This window comes from Sus scrofa, chromosome 9 (genome assembly GCF_054392235.1).
Source record: "Sus scrofa isolate SSC_HxYL_T2T_F1_AM1 chromosome 9, Sscrofa_HxYL_maternal_Yorkshire_Landrace_v2.0, whole genome shotgun sequence".
Classification (NCBI taxonomy): domain Eukaryota; kingdom Metazoa; phylum Chordata; class Mammalia; order Artiodactyla; family Suidae; genus Sus; species Sus scrofa.
Genome location: NC_139391.1, coordinates 130,117,171 through 130,136,359, shown reverse-complemented (window position 1 = coordinate 130,136,359; position 19,189 = coordinate 130,117,171). Strand labels below are relative to the sequence as shown.

At 42.5% G+C, this 19,189-nt stretch overlaps 2 protein-coding genes across 5 annotated transcripts in view; one reads left to right on the top strand and one right to left on the bottom strand.

Annotated features, from left to right (window-relative positions):
• The window catches only part of TSEN15 (tRNA splicing endonuclease subunit 15), a 36,892-nt gene extending 29,010 nt beyond the window's left edge, over positions 1-7,882 (bottom strand). For 2 of the 3 annotated variants that reach the window (XM_013979927.3, XM_013979928.3), the window contains exons 1-3: positions 7,750-7,882; positions 4,533-4,614; positions 4,129-4,264 (exon numbers count right to left, since the gene is read on the bottom strand). In XM_013979927.3, coding sequence (XP_013835381.3) covers positions 4,129-4,264; positions 4,533-4,614; positions 7,750-7,872 — 341 coding nt within the window. In that variant the 5' untranslated portion in view covers positions 7,873-7,882. Of the gene's footprint in view, positions 1-4,128; positions 4,265-4,532; positions 4,615-4,715; positions 5,061-7,749 lie in introns of all 3 variants that reach the window. The other variant, XM_084977971.1, reaches the window with a different exon arrangement.
• Positions 7,883-17,135: 9,253 nt separating this feature from the next.
• COLGALT2 (collagen beta(1-O)galactosyltransferase 2) overlaps positions 17,136-19,189 on the top strand; it is a 142,645-nt gene continuing 140,591 nt past the window's right edge. Inside the window, exon 1 of one of the 2 annotated variants that reach the window (XM_084977964.1) lies at positions 17,136-17,233. Coding sequence is in view for 1 of the 2 variants with exons in the window: in XM_003482738.5 (XP_003482786.2) it covers positions 18,318-18,580 (263 nt within the window). In the remaining variant the exon portion in view is untranslated. Of the gene's footprint in view, positions 17,234-17,991; positions 18,581-19,189 lie in introns of those variants that run through there. The other variant, XM_003482738.5, reaches the window with a different exon arrangement.

Sequence of the window (19,189 nt, the reverse complement as noted above, 5' to 3'; positions counted from 1 at the left end):
TCTAAAAATATCACTCCTGTTAAGAACTGAGGAATGAAATCACACACACAAGTCTTTACTTGTTAAAAGGTTTTTTGCATACTTTGAGTTGAGAAAATTTTATACATAAAAAACGTAATAAATCTTATGTGTATTGGGCCACATTTGTGCTATTTATACATTATTATTCCACTGCATAATATAATTATGAATATTTACATTAAAAACAAGACTCGCAGACTTGTTTTTATGTAAATAAAAATAAATAAATAAAAAATAAATAAAAAATAAAGACTCGCCTTCGGAGTTATTAAATGCAGGTGTAAAAATAGAGTACTAAGTTGTCCTTCCAACTAATTCTACCTAAAGAAGAAAACAAGCTTTAAAAACCAGAAGAGTGGAGTTCTTTTCGTGGCTCAGCAGTTAACTAACCTGACTAGGATCCATGAGGTTGTGGGTTTGATCCCTGACCTTGCTCAGTGGGTTAAGGATCTGGCGTTGCCATGAGCTGTGGTCTAAGTCGCAGATGAGGCTCGGATCCTGCATTGCTGTGGCTGTGGTGTAGGCTGGAAGCTACACCTCCTATTGGACCCCTAGCCTAGCAATTTCCACATGCCATGGGTGCGGCCGTAAAAAGCAAAAAAATGAAAAAATAAAATAAAAATATAAAAGCTATTAAAGCAATAATCAAAAGTTGGGTAAAACTGGAAATTAGGACACAAATTTGTACTTCTAGACTTATGAAATGATTTTGATTCAAACAGACTACTGATTTTATTTTTTAGAATTAAATTTAGGTTAATTCTAAATGGTAATTCCTAGCCCAAACAAATAATATAACGATACTACTAGCTAGGTTGATATTTGTTACAGTAATTAAAAGACACAAAGGGGGAGTTTTAAGGAATGAATTATTAATTCTCTTAGACAAAGCAAGGCTTAGAAATCATGGTAGTAAAATTGGTGGAGTTCCCACTCTGGCGCAGTGGGTTAAGGATCCACTGCAGTGGCTCAGGTCACTGTGGAGGGTCAGATTATAATCCCTGGCCTGGCATAGTGGGTTAAAGGATGTGGCATTGCTGCAGCTGCAGTGTAGGTCACAGCTGTGGCTGGGATTCAATCCCTGAGCCAGGAACTTCCATATGCTGGGGGTATGGTCATTAAAAAAAAAAAAAAAAGTGAATACAGAGTGATTTATATTTGTACATGATTTATTATTGAATAAAGTAACAGCTATTTGTTTGTTCTCCTAAATTTTAAAAAATGTATTTAAGGTGAGCTACCTTCATAAGTTCCTCAGATTCAATCTCTGGCCTGGGAACTCCCATATGCTGCAGGTGTGAGCAAAAAATAAAAAGCTGTTGTATATTGATTCTTTTTTGTTTGTTTTTTAGGGCCATACCTGTGACGTATGGAGGTTCCGAGGCTAGGAGTCAAATCGGAGCTACAGCTGCCAGCCTACGCCCCAGCCACAGCAACCAGGATCTGAACCATGTCTGCAGCCTACAGCACAGCTCACAGCAACGCTAGATGCCTTAACCCGCTGGGTGAGGTCAGGGATCATGGATACTAGTCAGGTTCGCCACCACTGAGCCACAACAGGAACTTCCTACTGATTCTTAAACACACAGAAAAATCTCACAGTAAAGGAAGGAGCCTCTCAAAGATGGGTTCGAGGAGTTCCCGTCGTGGTGCAGTGGTTAACGAATCCAACTAGGAACCATAAGGTTGCGGGTTCGATCCCTGCCCTTGCTCAGTGGGTTAAGGATCTGGCGTTGCCGTGAACTGTGGTGTAGGTCGAAGACGCAGCTCGGATCCAGCGTTAGTGTGGCTCTGGCGTAGGCCGGGTGGCTCCAGCTCTGATTCGACCCCTAGCCTGGGAACCTCCATATGCCGTGGGAGCGGCCCAAGAAATGGCAAAAAAAAAAAAAAAAAAAAAAAAAAAAGACAAAGAAGGGTACAAATAGCTCAATGTATCAAAAAACGATTCTCATAACAAATCACACATACAAACAATATTTGATAGAAGTCTAAAAATTAGTTTAATATAGTTTTATACATATATACAATGAAAATAATCAATTATGGTAGCTTTGATTTAGAAGGGCTCTTACATATTATCTCCTGATAATCTATATCCCTCAATAAACAAGAAAGCAAAACCCAGAAAGATCAGGTGTGTCTCCAATCATCAAACAAAATGTTAAGTGCCAATGCCAAAACCAGAACCCAGATTTTACAGCTTCAGTCTAGTGCTCTTGCATCTAAATCATTATGCATTTAATCATAGAGAATTAGAACGAAAAAAATGTATTCATCAAAGTGCTTCATGTGAGAATTTAAGGCACTCTGGCCCCGTCCCTACTTCTACACCCACTTAAATATAGCTACATCTTCATCTGTCCTTTCTGCCTGCCCCACAGCCCTAGAGGTTCAGGTGCTACTCCTCTAGCTCAGTATTCATCTCTTCACTTAGTCTCCTCAATCCGCCTTCCCACCCCACCCCTCACCTGTCGAGAGTGTTGCTCCATCAGTAATTAATTACCTTCAGTCCCCTATGTTCAGCCTTCCTGTAGGACAGGTCATAAGGGAGACGGCTTCCCTCAGAACGAGCATGTGAGAGAGTGCACAAGAGAAAAGCCATAGTCTTTTATAATCTAAGAATTAGAATCCCATTACTTGGGATTAGAATCCCATCATTTTTTGCCAAATTTTATTTATTAAAAGCAAGTCTCTAGCTCCAGACCACACTCCAGGGAAGAAAATTGCACAGGGCGTGACAGTCAGAAGGCTGAATTAGAAGAAACCATCTTAGAAGCTGCCTGACACAGCTTCTAAAGAAGAAACGCGGAGTTTTCTTGCGCGCAGCGGGGTAAGGATCCAGCAGTGTCAGTGTAGCAATCTGGGTCGCTGCTGTGGCTGGGAACATGCCGTGCAAGTGTGGCCAAAAAAAGAGCAGAAATGGAGACTTGCTAACCGGATGCCAGATACCAGCAAGCAATTAGGAAAATGTGGTCATGGCACAAGGATACATATATAAACCAATGGAATATAAAGAGAGCCCAGAAACAAATCAATGCACAAATGGGGCTCTGGAAAATGACAGGTAACAAGGAGAAGAGGGACCCCTCAGTAAATGGAGCTAGAAAAAATGATCTTCCATGCGAAGACAGGGTCCCTAGACTTCCTCTCACACTATTAAAAAAAAGCACACTTTAAAACTCTCAAGGAAAGTACAGGTGAACTTCTTTTACACCTTTCAACAGGAAACAGTTCTTAAACTAGACTCAACGATTTTTTTATAAAAATGGATAAATACGATTATATTCAGAGTAAAAATGGCTACTCATAAAAGATACCTGAAAGATAGAGTTTAAAGCTGAGAAATAACCAAAAGGATTATTATCAGGAATATATAAAGAGCTCCTAGAAGTCCATGAGAAAACTATAAATAATCCAATAGGCAAAGGATAAGAAGAGGATTTCTCAAAAGAGAAGATAATAAATATTCAAATAAATATTCAGAGAAATGCAAATTAAGACCACAATGAGAAAACCATTCAACTGGCAAAAATTTTAAAGTCTGACCTTACTAAATGTCAGAGACCCACACAGCTTCAAAAGGTCTTATTTACATCGCAGGGAAAGTAAACTGAGGCAACTGCTTTGGAAAAGAGTGGAAATCATTCCCTGAAAGTTGAACGTTAACAACACTCTGTCATGAGGGCAGTAGATGTGAAAACTGTGGTACAATCACAGGATGGAAGGCATCCCCGCCCCCAAAATATACCATAGATAAATTTTTGCAATATAACATTGTGTAAAGCAAGCCTCAAAAGATGCCATTTTATACAGTTAAAAAGATCTAAAATAAAACAATTCCCGATGAACATGAAAAATACACTAAGTGCTAAATAAATACTTGTTAAACACTCATACTTAACTTATTCCTCAAATAACCAACTATAATGGAAAAAATAAACATCATTAATAAAAAAACTTATTCCTCAAATAACCAAGAGTAAAGCAAGGATCCCTGTACCCCCAATTCCTCTGAAAATACATGACAACCTCTAACTTAACGATTCCTAGTGCTTTATTCAGAAAAGGAACTAACCTCTTAAACAAAGATCAAAATCACCTGCCCACCTGTTATGGCTGAGGGATGCATTGATGGGTGTAGGCACCACAGTCTGTACCCCTTCTCCTTCTATCTCAGTACCGAGAAGGCAGATGAGCTGGAGATCTGGTAATCCCACACAGTTCACTTCATGCCAACTTTTACCTGAAAGTGCATCATTAAATGGACAATCATGTTTATCAAAAATAAAAGATAAAAATTTTAAACACCTAATATCAGCTGAGCAAACATCACTTATAATGCCATCTTTTCTTTAGTATTTTCTTTCCCAGGAATTCCCAATTAAAATGATAAAGAAATCACAACACTGACAAAGTTAACAGCAAATGCATAAAAACTACATCCCAACCCAAGCCCCCATCTCCCCCACCACAGCCCCAATAACAAAACAATAATAAAACAAATAACTTACTCTCCATGAGGTCCAGGTAAACCAAGAATGCTATATAAACTTGGGTGGCATCTCCTATATCTAATTCCATCATTTCTAAATACTGAAAATCAAAATGTAATTGTCAAATAGAGAAGGAAGAATCTAAATATTTTCTTTCAATCAAAAACTATTCATTAAATATATAATGTACGAGACTCTTACAGGTATCCTGGGAGTTACAAGGCAATTAAGCCCTGATTTCTGTCTCTAAAAAACTTTTGTTAGGGTAAACATACACACAATTGCAAATAACAGTACAAGACAGTAAGTGATTAAAAACTGAGCCCATTGGGGCTCGGTGGTAATGAATCTGACTAGTATCCATGAGGATCCAGGTTCAATCCCTGGACCGGATCAGTGGGTTAAGGATCCAGTGTTGCCATGAGCTGTAGTGTAGGTCGAAGATTCAAATCAGATCCCAAGGTGCTGTAGCTGTTGTGCAGGCCAGCAGCTATAGGTCCAATTTGACCCCTAGCTTAGGAACTTCCCTGCGACACAGGTGTGGCCCTGTGAAGTGAAAAAAAAGAAAAGAAAAAAGAAAAAGAAACCAACTGAGTGAGTGGGATTAAAAAAAAAAAGACACAATAGGTCTAAGGAGCTCCAATTAGATGGTTGGGTTGGTGCATGCTTCCTGGCAGAAGTGGGATGCAAATTGGGCCCCGAAGGATGTAATATATGATTTGCGTAAATAGAGAACGTAGAATAAAAGTGTGAGCAATCACGCAAAGGCGGGAATAAGCATCACATATCTAAAGGCCTACAAAGAAACCTATCTGTAAGGAGTAGAGACTTTTTTTTTTTTTTTTTTTGGCTACACCCATGGCATGTGGAAATTCCTGAGCCAAGGATCAAACCCAGGCCAAAACAGTGACCCTAGCCACTGCGATGACCTGCTGTGCGAGAAGAGACAGTTTTTAAAAGGACTTTTACTGGAACATGTTAGTGGGAGCCTCTATTTTCCCTGGTCTCTTCTTAACCTGTGGAGGAAGTCTTCTAGGTCTCTCTCCCCACCCCTGCTCACTCAAGAGTGCGGAGTTATATAATTGTTGGATTTTAAAGAAAGGACCAAGCAAGCTGTGCTGATTTCAGTCTTGTTGGTTAGCAGGGGGCAAACATTCTTCAGGGGCCCGGCCCTGCAGGAGAAGCCTCAGGTATTCCAGCTGTGTCCGTTGACTAGGTGAGGAAGCAGGGCTAATGCAGAGGTGAGGCATCAACAGACCTGCCTAGGTGCAGCTCTGAGGCCATGCCTTCCCATCAGTGTGCTCCTAAGTGTGTTCGGGAACAGGAGAAGAGGGGCGTTATTAAACGTCCTCCTGAAACCTCAAATGTGTTTCAAAATGACACTGTAAAGGCAATTAGGGACCAAGTAGCCAAGATAAAAGTTTGAATTTTATCCATAAGGAAATTCTTTAAGTATAGGAATAATCAAAAAAGTGTTTGAGGATGATAAAACTAATACTATGTTACTGGTTGGACCCAATTAATTTTCAAACTGAATAATACAAATGCAGAACTGAAAAAGCAGACATCCAATATCTTTTCTTCCCTTTTTTGTAATCAATTAGGTCCTTCAAGAAAAACCAAGAGAAAAGACTTAACAGCTAGAACCTATAGATATTAACTTTAAAGAGAAAAAAAATCTCCAAGTATGAAAACTAAACAATACCATCAAATCTAGATGAGGTTTTTAAAACTTGCCACTGATGTATCACTTATAAATACTTATGTAGTGTTCACTATATGTCAAGTGTTTATTAATTTATTTAATCCCATAACCACTTCATAAGATTAGTACTGTTCCTATGCCCATTTTACAGATGAGGAAACTGAGGAACAAGATAAAACAACTAGCAAAAAAAAGTCATAAACCTGGAAGTTTCCTTCGTGGCTCAGCAGTTAACGATCCTGACTACTATCCATAAGAACAAGGCTTCAGTCCCTGGCCTCGCTCAGTGGGTTAGGGAACTGGTGTTGCCCTGAGCTGTGGTATAGGTTGCAGACGCTGCACAGATCTGGAGTGGCTGTGGCACAGGCCGGCAGCTACAACTCCGATTAGAGCTCTAGCCTGGGAACCACCATATGCCGCAGGTGCAGTCTTAAAAAGCAAAAAAAAAAAAAAAGAAAAAAAAAGTCACAAAGCTGGTGACAGAACCCAGGATTCAAACTCAGTGATTCAAACTCAGTTCATGCTCCCTCTCCGTGTTGTGGTTCTTTTTCTGGCACCGAAAAACATCTCCATGTTAATGTTTTTCTCACCTTGAGGGGGAAATAAGAGGATCAGAATAGGAGGATAAAATCAAGAGAAGATGAAAAGGGATTAATTCGGGAGTTCCCGTCGAGGCTCAGTGGTTAACGAGTCTGACTAGGAACCATGAGGTTGCAGGTTCGATCCCTGGCCTCGCTCAGTGGGTTAAGGATCTGGTGTTGCTGTGGCTCTGGTGTTGCTGTGGCTCTGGCGTAGGCCGGTGGCTACAGCTTCAGTCGACCCCTAGCCTGGGAACCTCCATACGCCGTGGGAGCGGCCCTAGAAAAGGCAAAAAAGACAAAAAAAAAAAAAAAAAAAAAAAAAGGAAAGAAAAGGGATTAATTCTTTTCAGACCTAGACCTTCAAGATTTTCCTCTTCTTCACTGTTTTTGAAGATTATCTATGAAATACTGCTCTCCAGCAGAAGACTGCAATCCTACTAAAGTTACGAGACCGAAGTATCTAGTGTCTACATTCCTACAAAACCCTTGTCTTCGCTCACTTCCATTCATTGCTGTAAAAGGCAACTATATGCCAAGCAGAAGCAAACGAGGACTGTGCCTAAACCTTAAACACTGTAGACTCCCACTTTTCCATGGCCCACAAACTGTTTAGTTTGCTTACTGTGAGGAGTAAATGAGACCAGCCCGAGAAAGAGCCCTAGAGAGCACAACTCAGATGTTAGTGGGAGGGAGGATGGATTTTAAAGTTTTGTCCCTCCAGCCTGAAGGGGGGGGGGGGTGGTCAGAACAACAATTCAACGCTTTTAAACAAACGAAAACAATACCGCCTGCAGCGGGCAGCGTAAAGGGTCCCCTTCCGCGAGGTTCGGGTGGAAACTCAGCGATCCCACCCCCCCAGGGAGTGAAGAGCCCCGAGGGGAGCGCGGCCCGGGGGTTCCCTCTGGAGTAGGGGCCTGGACCCGTGCCCTGCTCTCTCGCGCCTCCTGACCTTAGGGTGCGTGCCCATCCAGGCGTCCTCCGGGGCCCAAGAGGGGGCGCCGCCGCCGCGTTCGCCTCCCGGGCCCATAGCGCTAGAGCCGGCGGAGGGCTGGGACTCGCGGCGCTCCTCCATGCCCGGCCGTGCGGCGCGCGTGTGCACCGCGCTCGGCTCTCCGCGCCCGGCTGGAAGCAGGGACGCGCGCATCTGGGTTCCGCTTTCCCGTCGTGCGCTGCGTCGGCGCAGGAGGGCGCAGATGCTGCCGGGCGGGAGAAGCGGTCAGTCCCGTCTTCAGAAACACGCAGCTAGAACCGGCGCGGACGCACTCTCCCTGCTCCCCTTTCGCGCGGTGCTTAGTCAAATCTGGGCAAATGCTGGCCGAAAGAAGATTGAAGAATACCCCGAGGCCGGAAACCTTTAACTCACCTTCCGTCAGCGCTGTGTGCGCTCTTTTGAGAAAGCCAGGGATAGGGTCTCTTCGCCTTCTGCAGTGAGTCCAGATCTCCAGTTCCTGGGAACAGGAAGGCCTCATTCGGAGCCCTGACATGTAAGCTTAAAGTGTGGAGGTGGATGAGATCTCTAAAAGAAAATAAAAGGGAGAAAGACCAGACTGCCAAGAACCGTATTTTTAGGGTGGACCCACCTTTCAGGATTAGAGGAGCAAGAGTAAACACGAGTTGTTGAATCTAAACAGGAGTGGTCAGAAAAGTAGGATGCAAACCAGCCTAAGCATGTGACGTGGAAGCCAAGGCTGAGGAGGAGTTTCAGACAGGCAGAACAGGACATTTTAAGCTTTGTGGATTTACTGTCAGGAAATGGGGAGACACTGCAAGTTTCTGTTTCTGTAGTATCCCTCTGCCTGAAATGTGAAGACGAGTCCTTAGGGAGCAAGGGTATAAGCAGGGAGTGGTTTAGGAGGCTGTTGGATTAACCAAGGCAAGAAATGACTCTCAGGAGACAAAGTGCCAGGCAGGGATGGAACTTCTGCTTCCAAATATGACAGACTAAGACCCTACTGGACTATCCCAAAGCAGAAGACATCTATAAAATTGGGCATAGGCGTTCTCATTGTAGCTCATTGGTAACGAACCTGATTAGTATCCATGAGGATGCAGTTCGATCCCTGGCCTCGCTCAGTGGGTTAAGGATCTGGTGTTGCAGTGAGCTGTGGTGTAGGCCGGCAGATGCAGCTCTTATTCTACCCCTAGCCCGGTAGCTTCCTAGCGGGGAGGGCATAATACAAAAAGCAACTTCCAGAATATCCTGGAATGCTAACAGAAGCAGACCAAGCCTGGTGGCCAGGGCAGGTTTGCTCAGAGAAGGGCAGATAAGGAACCACACAAGTAAGTTCCCCTTCCTTCTGCATTGAGCTTGGAGTTAAGAGCAGTCCATGAGACAGACTCCAAGGCAGAAGGGGTGCATGTGGGAAAACTCTTAGTTTTTCTTACCTAGAGAATCCAAAAAGTGAAGCCAGGAACCTTTGAATGCTGAGGAGACTAGGAAATCTCCAAAGGGACAGGAGCCTGAGAGAGGATCCCCTAACTCTGCACACATCTCTGACAGATCCTAAACCACCTGAAACAGAATCACTGTTTAAAACAAAAAATCTGAACTAAGGCTAGAGTTGGCCTCCAAGAAAGAGTTTATAGGTCAAATTTAGCCAGGAAAATTACCTGCTAATGCAAAGGAAGTAACTTTCATAGAAAAACTATAGAGTCTAGAACCTTGACAATTTAGCATTCATAAAGTCCAAGATACGATTCAAAACTACAGACATATGGAAATCAAGGAAAAGGATCACACTGTCTAGAGTCTGACTCTGAGATGAATCAGATGTTGAAACTGACAAGGATTTTAAAGTAGCTATTACAGCTTATCCTCAATGAAGTAAAACAAAGCATTTTTAAGTGAATGAAACTCTCAGGAGACTAAAAAATCTCAGCAGAAAAAAGAATCAAATGGAACTGAAAATTAAAATATCAGGAGTTCCCACTGTGGCTCAGCTGGTTAAGAACCCAACATAGTCTCTACGAGGATGCGGATTCAAGCCCTGGCCTCACACAGTGGGTTAAGGATCTGGCATTACCACAAGCTGTGGCATAGGTTGCAGATGCCCCTCAGATCCTGCCTTACTGTGGCTGTGCTGTAGTCCTGAGCTGTAGCCCTGATTAGACCCCTAGCCCAGGAACTTCAATATGCTACAGGTGAGGCCTGCAGAAGAGAAAAAAATTTACAAGTTCGTAAATAAAAAATCCACTGGATGGATTTCACAGCCGAATAAAAATTACTGAACAAAAATTAAGTGAATTTGAAGGTAGAGCAATTGTCCAAGAAATCATCCAAGGTAAACAACAAAGAGAAAAATGAATTAAAAAAAAAAAAAAACAGAGCCTCAGAGACCTGCTACATGATATCAAACAATCCAACACACTTGTAAATGAAACACCAGAAAAAGAAAAGAAAGAGAATGGGGCAGAGAAAACACTGAGGAAAAAAAAAAATTCCCTAAATTTGATATGACAGAAATTTGCAAGTACAAAATGCCAAATGAATACTAAGTAAAATAAACACAATGAAATTCATGCTGAAGTTAAACTGTTAAAAGCCAGATACATAGCTTGAATGCATTAAAAAAAAAAAAAAAAGAGAGAGAGTAAGGAAAGAAAAAAGCATTGCATTACATACAGGAAGAAGTGCATCCTATTATGTCATCTAAAACCACACATGGGGATTCGTAAGTTGCCCTAGATTGTATTACATGTGAATGTAGTCATTAACCTTTGCCTCTATGAAGCGGTTGCTAAGCTCTAAAGAGGCAAATGACACTGAAATTAGTATACTCCTTCAATCACTGAACACTGACACTAATTCAGGTAATTTGAGATGAGTAAATCTTTCTCTCTCACCTCTACAGATCCCAATTCGTTCAGATGATGGTATTTATAGAAGCATTTAAGAGCATTCTGTTCCTGATATGAGGAAAGGGGACATTTTATAAATCAGTAAGGAGATCCAATGGAATTGGGTATGATGTGAACAAGGCTCAGAAATCTTTAGGGGAAGGTTTTCAGTTGAAGCTTAAGAAAAAGAAAAAAGGGAGAGGGGTATTAGGGAATCCCAAAAGTATGCAGAAAGAACCATAAACTGAAAAAAGCGAAAGGCTAATGCTATCCTTTGACAAATAACGCTCCATTGCTTAGAAAAAGCATGTTAATATTTAAACATGAATATGAAATGTCTCTGACTTTTAATGTCATTGTCTACTACAAAGAGTAGAAGAACGAAGATAGACTCTATCTTGGCTTCCACATTAAGCAATGGAAACTTGGGAATAATTCTTGGTGATTGAGAGTGGCTAAGAAAGAAAAGATCTGAGAACACTTAAACGGCATAGTGCTTACAAAGTGTAGTCAGAATGGCTCTTGGGTCAATCTATCGCGAAGTCCACCAAGAAGAGGTTAGAGTTTCAGCTTCAGAGAGACTGAAGAATTTCTCTTTTTACACATGCTTCAGTGGTTCACTGCAGCAGAGAACCAAAGAGGTTAGTAAAAAATAAAGCTAGATAAGTAATAACAAATAAAATTCCCCTGAGTAAACTGCGTGAAATCAAATGCATGGTCATCTGGCACTTGTTCTGCTGATTTCCCATCTTGATACCCGAGCCAGACCTTTTTATTCCTGCAGAAAAATTCTGGGCAGGGACATATTAATTCAGTTTGAGTCTCCTGAGGAAAAACGGACTTTGAATTGAGATATGAATGTTTAGTTCATTAAAAAGGAAAAAGCTTTTACACAGGACTGTATAAGAATGATCTCAAGCTGAAAAATGTAGGCTAGCATTCTGGGTCAGCTTTTAATTCACTGGTTTTAAGAATGTTCATATGGATCTTGTTCCTTCTTTTGTACACAAAGAACAAAATTTCCCATCCTGTATGTTTCAAGGAGAACAAAACTTTTAGTAAAATATTTAGAATACTGTGATATTTTACTGTTCATATGCATGCACACTCATTAAGGACCTCATACCTATAGGAAATAATTTAGAGTCATCAAAATTTGTTCTCTTCAATTTCTATAAGTTTAAGAATGCAGTCTAAATCCCCCAGTTACAAAATCAGCATGTAAGCATTTAATTACAAAAAAATGCTTGGGAAAAAATACTACTTGGAACAACAACATCAAAAACCCAACAAAAATAAGGTGACTAAATAAATAAACCCTTTATAGAGAACATTATAAATGTTATTGAAGATCATTAGAGAAATATGTCTGTCCATTCATTTAGGTCTTTTCCGATGATCTTCAGTAACATTTATAGATTAATTTGGGGAAAATTGCCATCTTTCCAATACTGATCTATAAATTCTAGTAATTTCAATCACAATCCCAACAGTAATTTTCCTCATTCTTGATAAACTGATTCTGACATGTGGACAAAAAGGGCCAACTGTCCTTCTGATGAACAAACTGAAGGAACTTACTATAAAGGTTTACAATTAAGAGTACATGAGAGGAAGGGATGAAGATGGTGGAAGAGGAGGACGGGAGCCCAACTTCTCTCCTAAAAACAACAAAATTGACAACCAAATGCTGAGCAATCTTCAACCAAATGGACCGGAAACTTTCAAGAAGATATCCTACTCCAGAAAACAAAGAGAAGGCCACATCAAGAGGTTTCACAACTAATTCTGAATATAACTGCTTTGTCTTTCAAGCAAAATCATGTGAAAATCGAAACAGTAACTGGACATCTGATGATATTAAAGAATTACTCAACTTTTTAATTAGTAATGTTATAATGATTATGTTTAAATGTATCTTTTAGAAATAGATGTTGGATTCATGAATAAAAGAAATGACTGTGAAAAAAAAAGAGTATGTGTTATTTCTACAGGGTGAGATAAAAAAAACAATGGAACCAAGGAGAGAGTCACGCAAATATGGACAGAAATGACATTGCAGACGCAATGCAGAGTTGAGGCAATGGGTTTTTTATATATATATATATATATATATATATATATATATATATATATATATAAATTATATATTAATTATAATTAAAATTGCCGCATAGACAAAAATCTAAAAAATCTAACTTTTTTGTTCGCTCTTTTAAATTGAGGTAGGGCTAATTTATGGTTTTATATTCATTTCAGATGTATAACATAGTGATTCAATATTTTTATACATTATACTCCATTTAAAATTATTATAAAATAATGGCTATATTTCCCTATGCTGTACAATATATCCTTGTAGCTTATTTATTGGGTACTTAGGAGTTTGTACCTCTTAATCTCATACCCCTATCTTGCCCCTCCCCCTTCCTTCTTCCGATGGTAAACCCTAATTTGTTCTCTCTAGCTGTGAGTCTGTTTCTGTTTTGTTATATTCATTCATTTGTTTTATTTTTTAGATTTCACATGTAAGTGATAACATACAGTATTTGTCCTCCTCTGTCTTGCCCTAGGTCCATTCAAATGGTTGTTACAAATGGCAAAATTTCATTTTTTGATGGTTGAGTAATATCCCAATGTATATATATGCCACATTTTCTTTACTTATTCATCTGGGGTTTGGGGGGGGTTTGTTGTTGTTGTCATTTGTTTTAGGCCCACGCCCTCGGCATATGAAAGTTCCAAGGCTAGGGGTCAAATCAGAACTGCAACTGTCAGTCTATGCCACAGGCACAGCAATGCCAGATCTGAGCCACATCTGCAACCTACACCATAGTTCACAGCAACACCGGATCCTTTACACACTTAGGGAGGCCAGTGATAGAACCTTTATCTTCATGGATACTGTGTTAGGTTCTTAACCTGCTGTGCCACAATGGGAGCTCCTATAATTTGTAGACTTTTTGATGATAGCCATTCTGACAAGTGTGGGGTGATATCTCATTGTGGTTTTTATTTGCATGTCCCTGATGATTAGTGATGTACCTGTGGCCACTTGTATATCTTCTTTGAGAAAATGTCTATTCAGGTTTTTTGCTCATTTTTATTTGTCTTTTTGTTGTTGTTGTTGTTGTTGTTGTTATTGTTGCTATTTCTTGGGCCGCTCCCGCGGCATATGGAGGTTCCCAGGCTAGGGGTTGAATCGGAGCTATAGCCACCGGCCTACGCCAGAGCCACAGCAACGCGGGATCCAAGCCGCGTCTGCAACCTACAGCACAGCTCACGGCAACGCCGGATCGTTAACCCACTGAGCAAGGGCAGGGATTGAACCCGCAACCTCATGGTTCCTAGTCGGATTCGTTAACCACTGCGCCACGACGGGAACTCCAATTTGCTCATTTTTAAAATAGTGGTTTTTGGTTTTGTTGTTGGTGTTGGTGTTGGTGGTTGGGTGGTTTTTTGTTTTTTGTTTTTGCTATTGCATTGCATTCTCTATTTATTTGGACATTAACCCATTATATCATAGGGTTTGCAACTCTTTTCTCCATTTTTTAGATTGCCTTTCCATCTTGTTGATCATTTCTTTTCTGTGTAGAGGATTTTTAGTTTGATATAGTCCTACTTGTTTATTATTTTTCCTTTTGTTGCCTCTGCTTTTGGTGTCATATCAAAAGAATCTTTGCCAAGATCAGTGTCAGGGAGCTCTTCCCCTGTGTTCTCTTGCAGAGGTTTTATGGTTTGGGGTTTTACATTTAAGTCCTTTTCGAGTTAATTTTTCAAGTGATCTAATACAAGGGTCCAATTTCATTCCTTCCCACGTGAATGCTATTGAGTTTTCCCAATACCACTTATTGAAGGGAATATCTTTTCCCCATTGAATGTTTGTGGTTTCCTTGTCAAATATTAGTTGTCATATACACATGGGTTTCTTTCTGGGCTCTAAATTCTGCTCCATTGGTCTATGTGTCTGTTTTTATGCCAGCAATGACTACTGCCAGTAATTATAGATTTGTAATATAGTTTGAAATCAGGAAGTCAGATGCCTTCAGCTTTGTTCTTTTTCAAGATTGCTTTGGTTCTTCAGAGTCTTTTGTGTTTCCATTGTGACTTCTAGGATTTGTTTCTTCTCTTTCTGTAAAAAACACCGTTGGAGTCTTGACAGGGATTGCATTGAATCTATAGACAGCTTTGAGTAGTATGGACATTTTAAGAGTATAAATTCTTTTAATCCACAGAGATTTATAGTTTGATTTATTTGTCCTCTTCAATTTATTTCCTTGATGTCTTTTACTTCCTTGGTTAAATTTATTTCTAAGTTTTTTTTATTGTTTTTGTTGCTACTGTACATTGTATTAATCTTTATTTCTTTTTCAGATAGTTTTTGGTTATTGTATAAAAAGGCAACTGATTTTTTTTTATATTGATTTCGTATCTTGCAACTTCACTGAATGAATTCATTTATTAGTTAATCCAGTGGATAATAGAGTGTTGCAAAGACTGTGGAATCTACTCCTGCACCATGCTTTGTGTATAGACTAATTGAATCTGTACTACATCTCACATATATGCGGTGCTATTTTCATACTTTATACATTCATATATGATTAATAAAATACACATTCTCTTAATATGTTTTAGGAACCCGCCAAGATCAGAGGAAATTCCATTTTCTTTGCCAGGCCATAATTAATTATCAGGCTCTTTTTGTAAATTAGTAAGGAGAACATTCAGAAAACTAAAATATACCCAGGAACACCAGCAACTGACCATCAATCCCATCTCATCCCAGAGAAAAGACAATGTCTAAAAGTTCCTGTGGCCTGTGCAGGATGCTCCAAGAGACTCCTTGCACTTAATGGCCAAGGCCAGAGCAGATTGTGCCATTATGCACTTTTGGTAGTTACCAAAAATGTGTCCTCATGGATCCTAGTCAGATTCATTTCCACTGAGCCACGTCAGGAACTCCTTATCTTTTTTTTAAGATTCAAAAAAGTATCCTCATTCTAAAAAGTATCAGGAACCATTGTTTTAGATAATAAAAATGAAGACATATATGTTCTTAATATGTTTTTATGTGTTTCAATAGAGTTTTATCTCTAAATATTTAACCATGTAAACTCTAAATTGCTAAATTCGAAAAATTGTATGTTTTTTCTTTTTCTTTTTTATGGTTGCACCTGTGGCATATGGAAGTTCCCAGTCTAGGAGTTGAATCAGAGCTGCAGCTGCTGGCCTATGCCACAGACATGGCAACACCGTATCTGAGCCACATCTGTGACCTATACCTCTGCTCCCAGCCAGGGCTCGAGTTCTTAACCCTGAGCCACAACGGGAACTCCTGAAACCTTTCTAATAGTCCCTCCAGCAACATGTCTACTCCATAAGTGACTGTGCTTCCACTGTGGCTGGCATACATACCTGTCAGGATACCTCTAACAGATGTTCTCTTTTTTTCCATTTAGACTAAAATATTGCTTTTAAAAAATTTTATTGAAGTATGGTAGAGTTACCATTTTGTGATAATTTCTGCTGTAATGACAGATTTTTAACTTGCAGCTTCCCCTACAAGGCTGTGAGCCCTTGGGAGTGATGACAGTTCCTGAAGGAGCACCGAGGAGAAGGAAATGTCTGTAGGCCATTAAATATCAAAGTATGCATGTTACCCTGCTGGATAGCACTGGGAACTGTATCTAGTCACTGACAATGGAGCGTGATAATGTGAGAAAAAGGAGTGTTTATGTGTATGTGTGATTGGGACACCTTGCTGTATAGTAGCAAATTGACAGAACATTAAACCAGCTATAATGGAGAAATAAAAATTATTAAATAAAAAAATAAAAGCATGCACATTAGCAAAGAGGTTAGGGCAGGAGATGGAGATAGGAAGGCTGCAATCACTCTGAGAGAACTTGAAGAGCTAGAAGTATAGCACGCATGAGGGGGCTCGAACACAAGCAGGATCAGAGGAGCCCAAGGGGGAGAGATTATGTAACAAATCCAGGAAGGTTTGAACTAAAGCTAGCTGGCTGAATCTTCCAATGCGGAGGTCACTGGGGGCTTTGCCAGAATAACTTCAGTAAAAACGTAGGAAACCACCTGTGTTGTAGCGGGAGAGATGGGAGGTGAAGATATAGAGAAAGCAAGTGTAGACACCCCCCCCCCCAAAGGGGCTTGGCTAAGCTGGGGATGGGGGAAGATTTCTAGAAAGAAAGCCCAGATTTTTTTTTTTCTTTCTTTAAGGAGAGGAGAGGACTGGCTTTGCTTCAGAGAAAAGGGCTGGTGGAGAGGGACCCATTAGAGATTCCCTCCAGTAAAGATAAAAGGAGAAAAGCCCTGCACTAGAAGGGAGGGGATGGGATCAGAGGCCCTGTTGTGAATGGACACCTCCAAGTAAGGATGCACTGGTAGGGGTACTAGTGAGAGACAGGATGGGAGGGAGTTCTGGAAAGGAGGTGTTATTCTCCCGAGGAAGTGGGGAGGCGGAAGGAAAGCGAGGAAGCCTTCTAATAGTTGCAGGAACGATGGATACAACTAGTAAAAAGACTGTGGGACAGGACCGAGGGCAAGCTGGGGTTGGAAGTCATGAACGTGCAGAGGTATGTATGAATCCACCCTGCACACAGATCAGAGTCTACACAATTCCACAAAGAAGGAAGTCCAGATTTCATTAGGAGAGATTTCCTTCCTTGTGTTCAAGCGTAAATATCCTGTGACAGTGTACGCTACCAATTTCATTTTACCTGCTGTGTTCTTACGTCATCCCTTCTTTCTACCGTATACCTCTCCGTCAACATAGAATGCCTGTCCCTCCTTCTGTTACTCTTTGTCAGTTTGGGTCTTTAAGGAAAAAGAAAACCATCTAAGCAAATCTCCTCTTTAACACACACCCTGTTGGGCAGTTCAGGACCCCAGGTTGGCAGGTAGAAGACCTGCCCCTCAAGAGGTTTCCTTTAATCTCAAGGCTCTAAAATTCTCCACGTCTTCCAACTTGATATTATTGGGGGATCTCCCGAGTCAAGAATGAATGTAAAGGGCACTTAAATGTGTAAGGAAATGCAAACATCCGCCTTTGTGGAAGTTAAAAAAATGTTTAAAAATGGTAATGAATCATCGGGTGACTTTCCGTTTTAGACCTCTACCCGTTTAGTCAATAGGTGCATTATGGAAAACTGGATACATTGCATCACCGTGAAGGATTTCAGACTGGGTTTGCAAAAGCAGAATACATTTTCTTGGAGTTGCACCGTTATGTACACACAATCGCGCGCGCGCGCAAACACACACACACACACACACACACACACACACACGTTCACACGCCCATTGGCAGATACGGCCACACCTCACGGCTCTGGGAGAAGCCACAGACCTCAGCGGTACAAGCTGAGCCTGCACTAGAGGAACTTTCCGCGGGACTCGGGACAAACAGCCTCACAGACACGCCTGTCTGCAAGCCGAGCCCCAGGCGAGCGGCGGCGGCGGCGGCGGCGGCAGGTACTCGGGCCCCCGCGGTGTGGCGTCGGCGGCGTCGGCGGCAGCGGCGGCGGCGGCGGCGGCGGGAGGGTCCGGGGCTGCAGTGGTCTGGCCAGTGCGCGCGCGCCGGCCGCCTCGCCTCCACCTCCAGCCGCCGGCCTCCGGCATCGGCGGCGGGTCGTCCCGGCGCCCGCCACGGCCGTGAACATGGCCGCGCGCCCCGCCGCCCCCCTGGCCTGGGCGCTGCTGCTCGTCTCCTGGGCTCTGCTCCGTGGCGGCTGCAGGGCGCGCTTCGCCGCGGAGGCGGACCCGGAGGACGACGAAGAGGAGGCAGTGGTTTTCCCGGAGTCGTCCCTACAGCGACCCACGGTGCTGGTGGCCATCCTCGCGCGCAACGCTGCGCACTCGCTGCCGCACTTCCTCGGCTGCCTGGAGCGGCTGGATTACCCCAAGAGCCGGATGGCCATCTGGTGAGCGGGCCGCGCCGAGCAGGGAAGGGGGCGGCACCCCGAGCGCCCGAAGTGCGGCCGCGGGGCGAGGGGACCGCTTGGGACACATGAGAGACGTGGTGGCACACCCCTTGCCGCGGGCGCCGGTCCTGGGCGGCTCCGCGGTCGGGTTGGGGAAGGACGCGCGCGTCTGTGAGCGCACCCGGTGCTCATGCGGATAAAGCCGCCCGACCCGAGCTCCCGTGGGGACAGTGTGGATCGGGGTGACCTTGTCCCTCTCCACGACAGGGCTGGGGAGACCCCGCAAGGGTGCTAGCTTCTCCTTTCTGCTCGCCAAGACTCCTCTTTCCTCACCTCAGCCCCCTCGCCCCGAAGCGAGGGGCTAAAGCACGGGGGTCACCACCTACTCCAGGAGCGAGACCTGGAACATACCTGCGACTGGCTAGCGAGGCTCCGGGGTGGCTGGGATGGTGGAGCGCGCCGCCCCGGCTTCCCAGTGCCGGGCTCCTGCTCAGACCTCAGAGGCTGGAAAAGTGGGCCCTGCTTCTCCCGGGGTGTGGAGAGGAAGGGGAGACGTGACCAGGGCTCAGAGTTCGAGGCTCGCTGGGGCCCGCAGTGTCTTCCTAACCA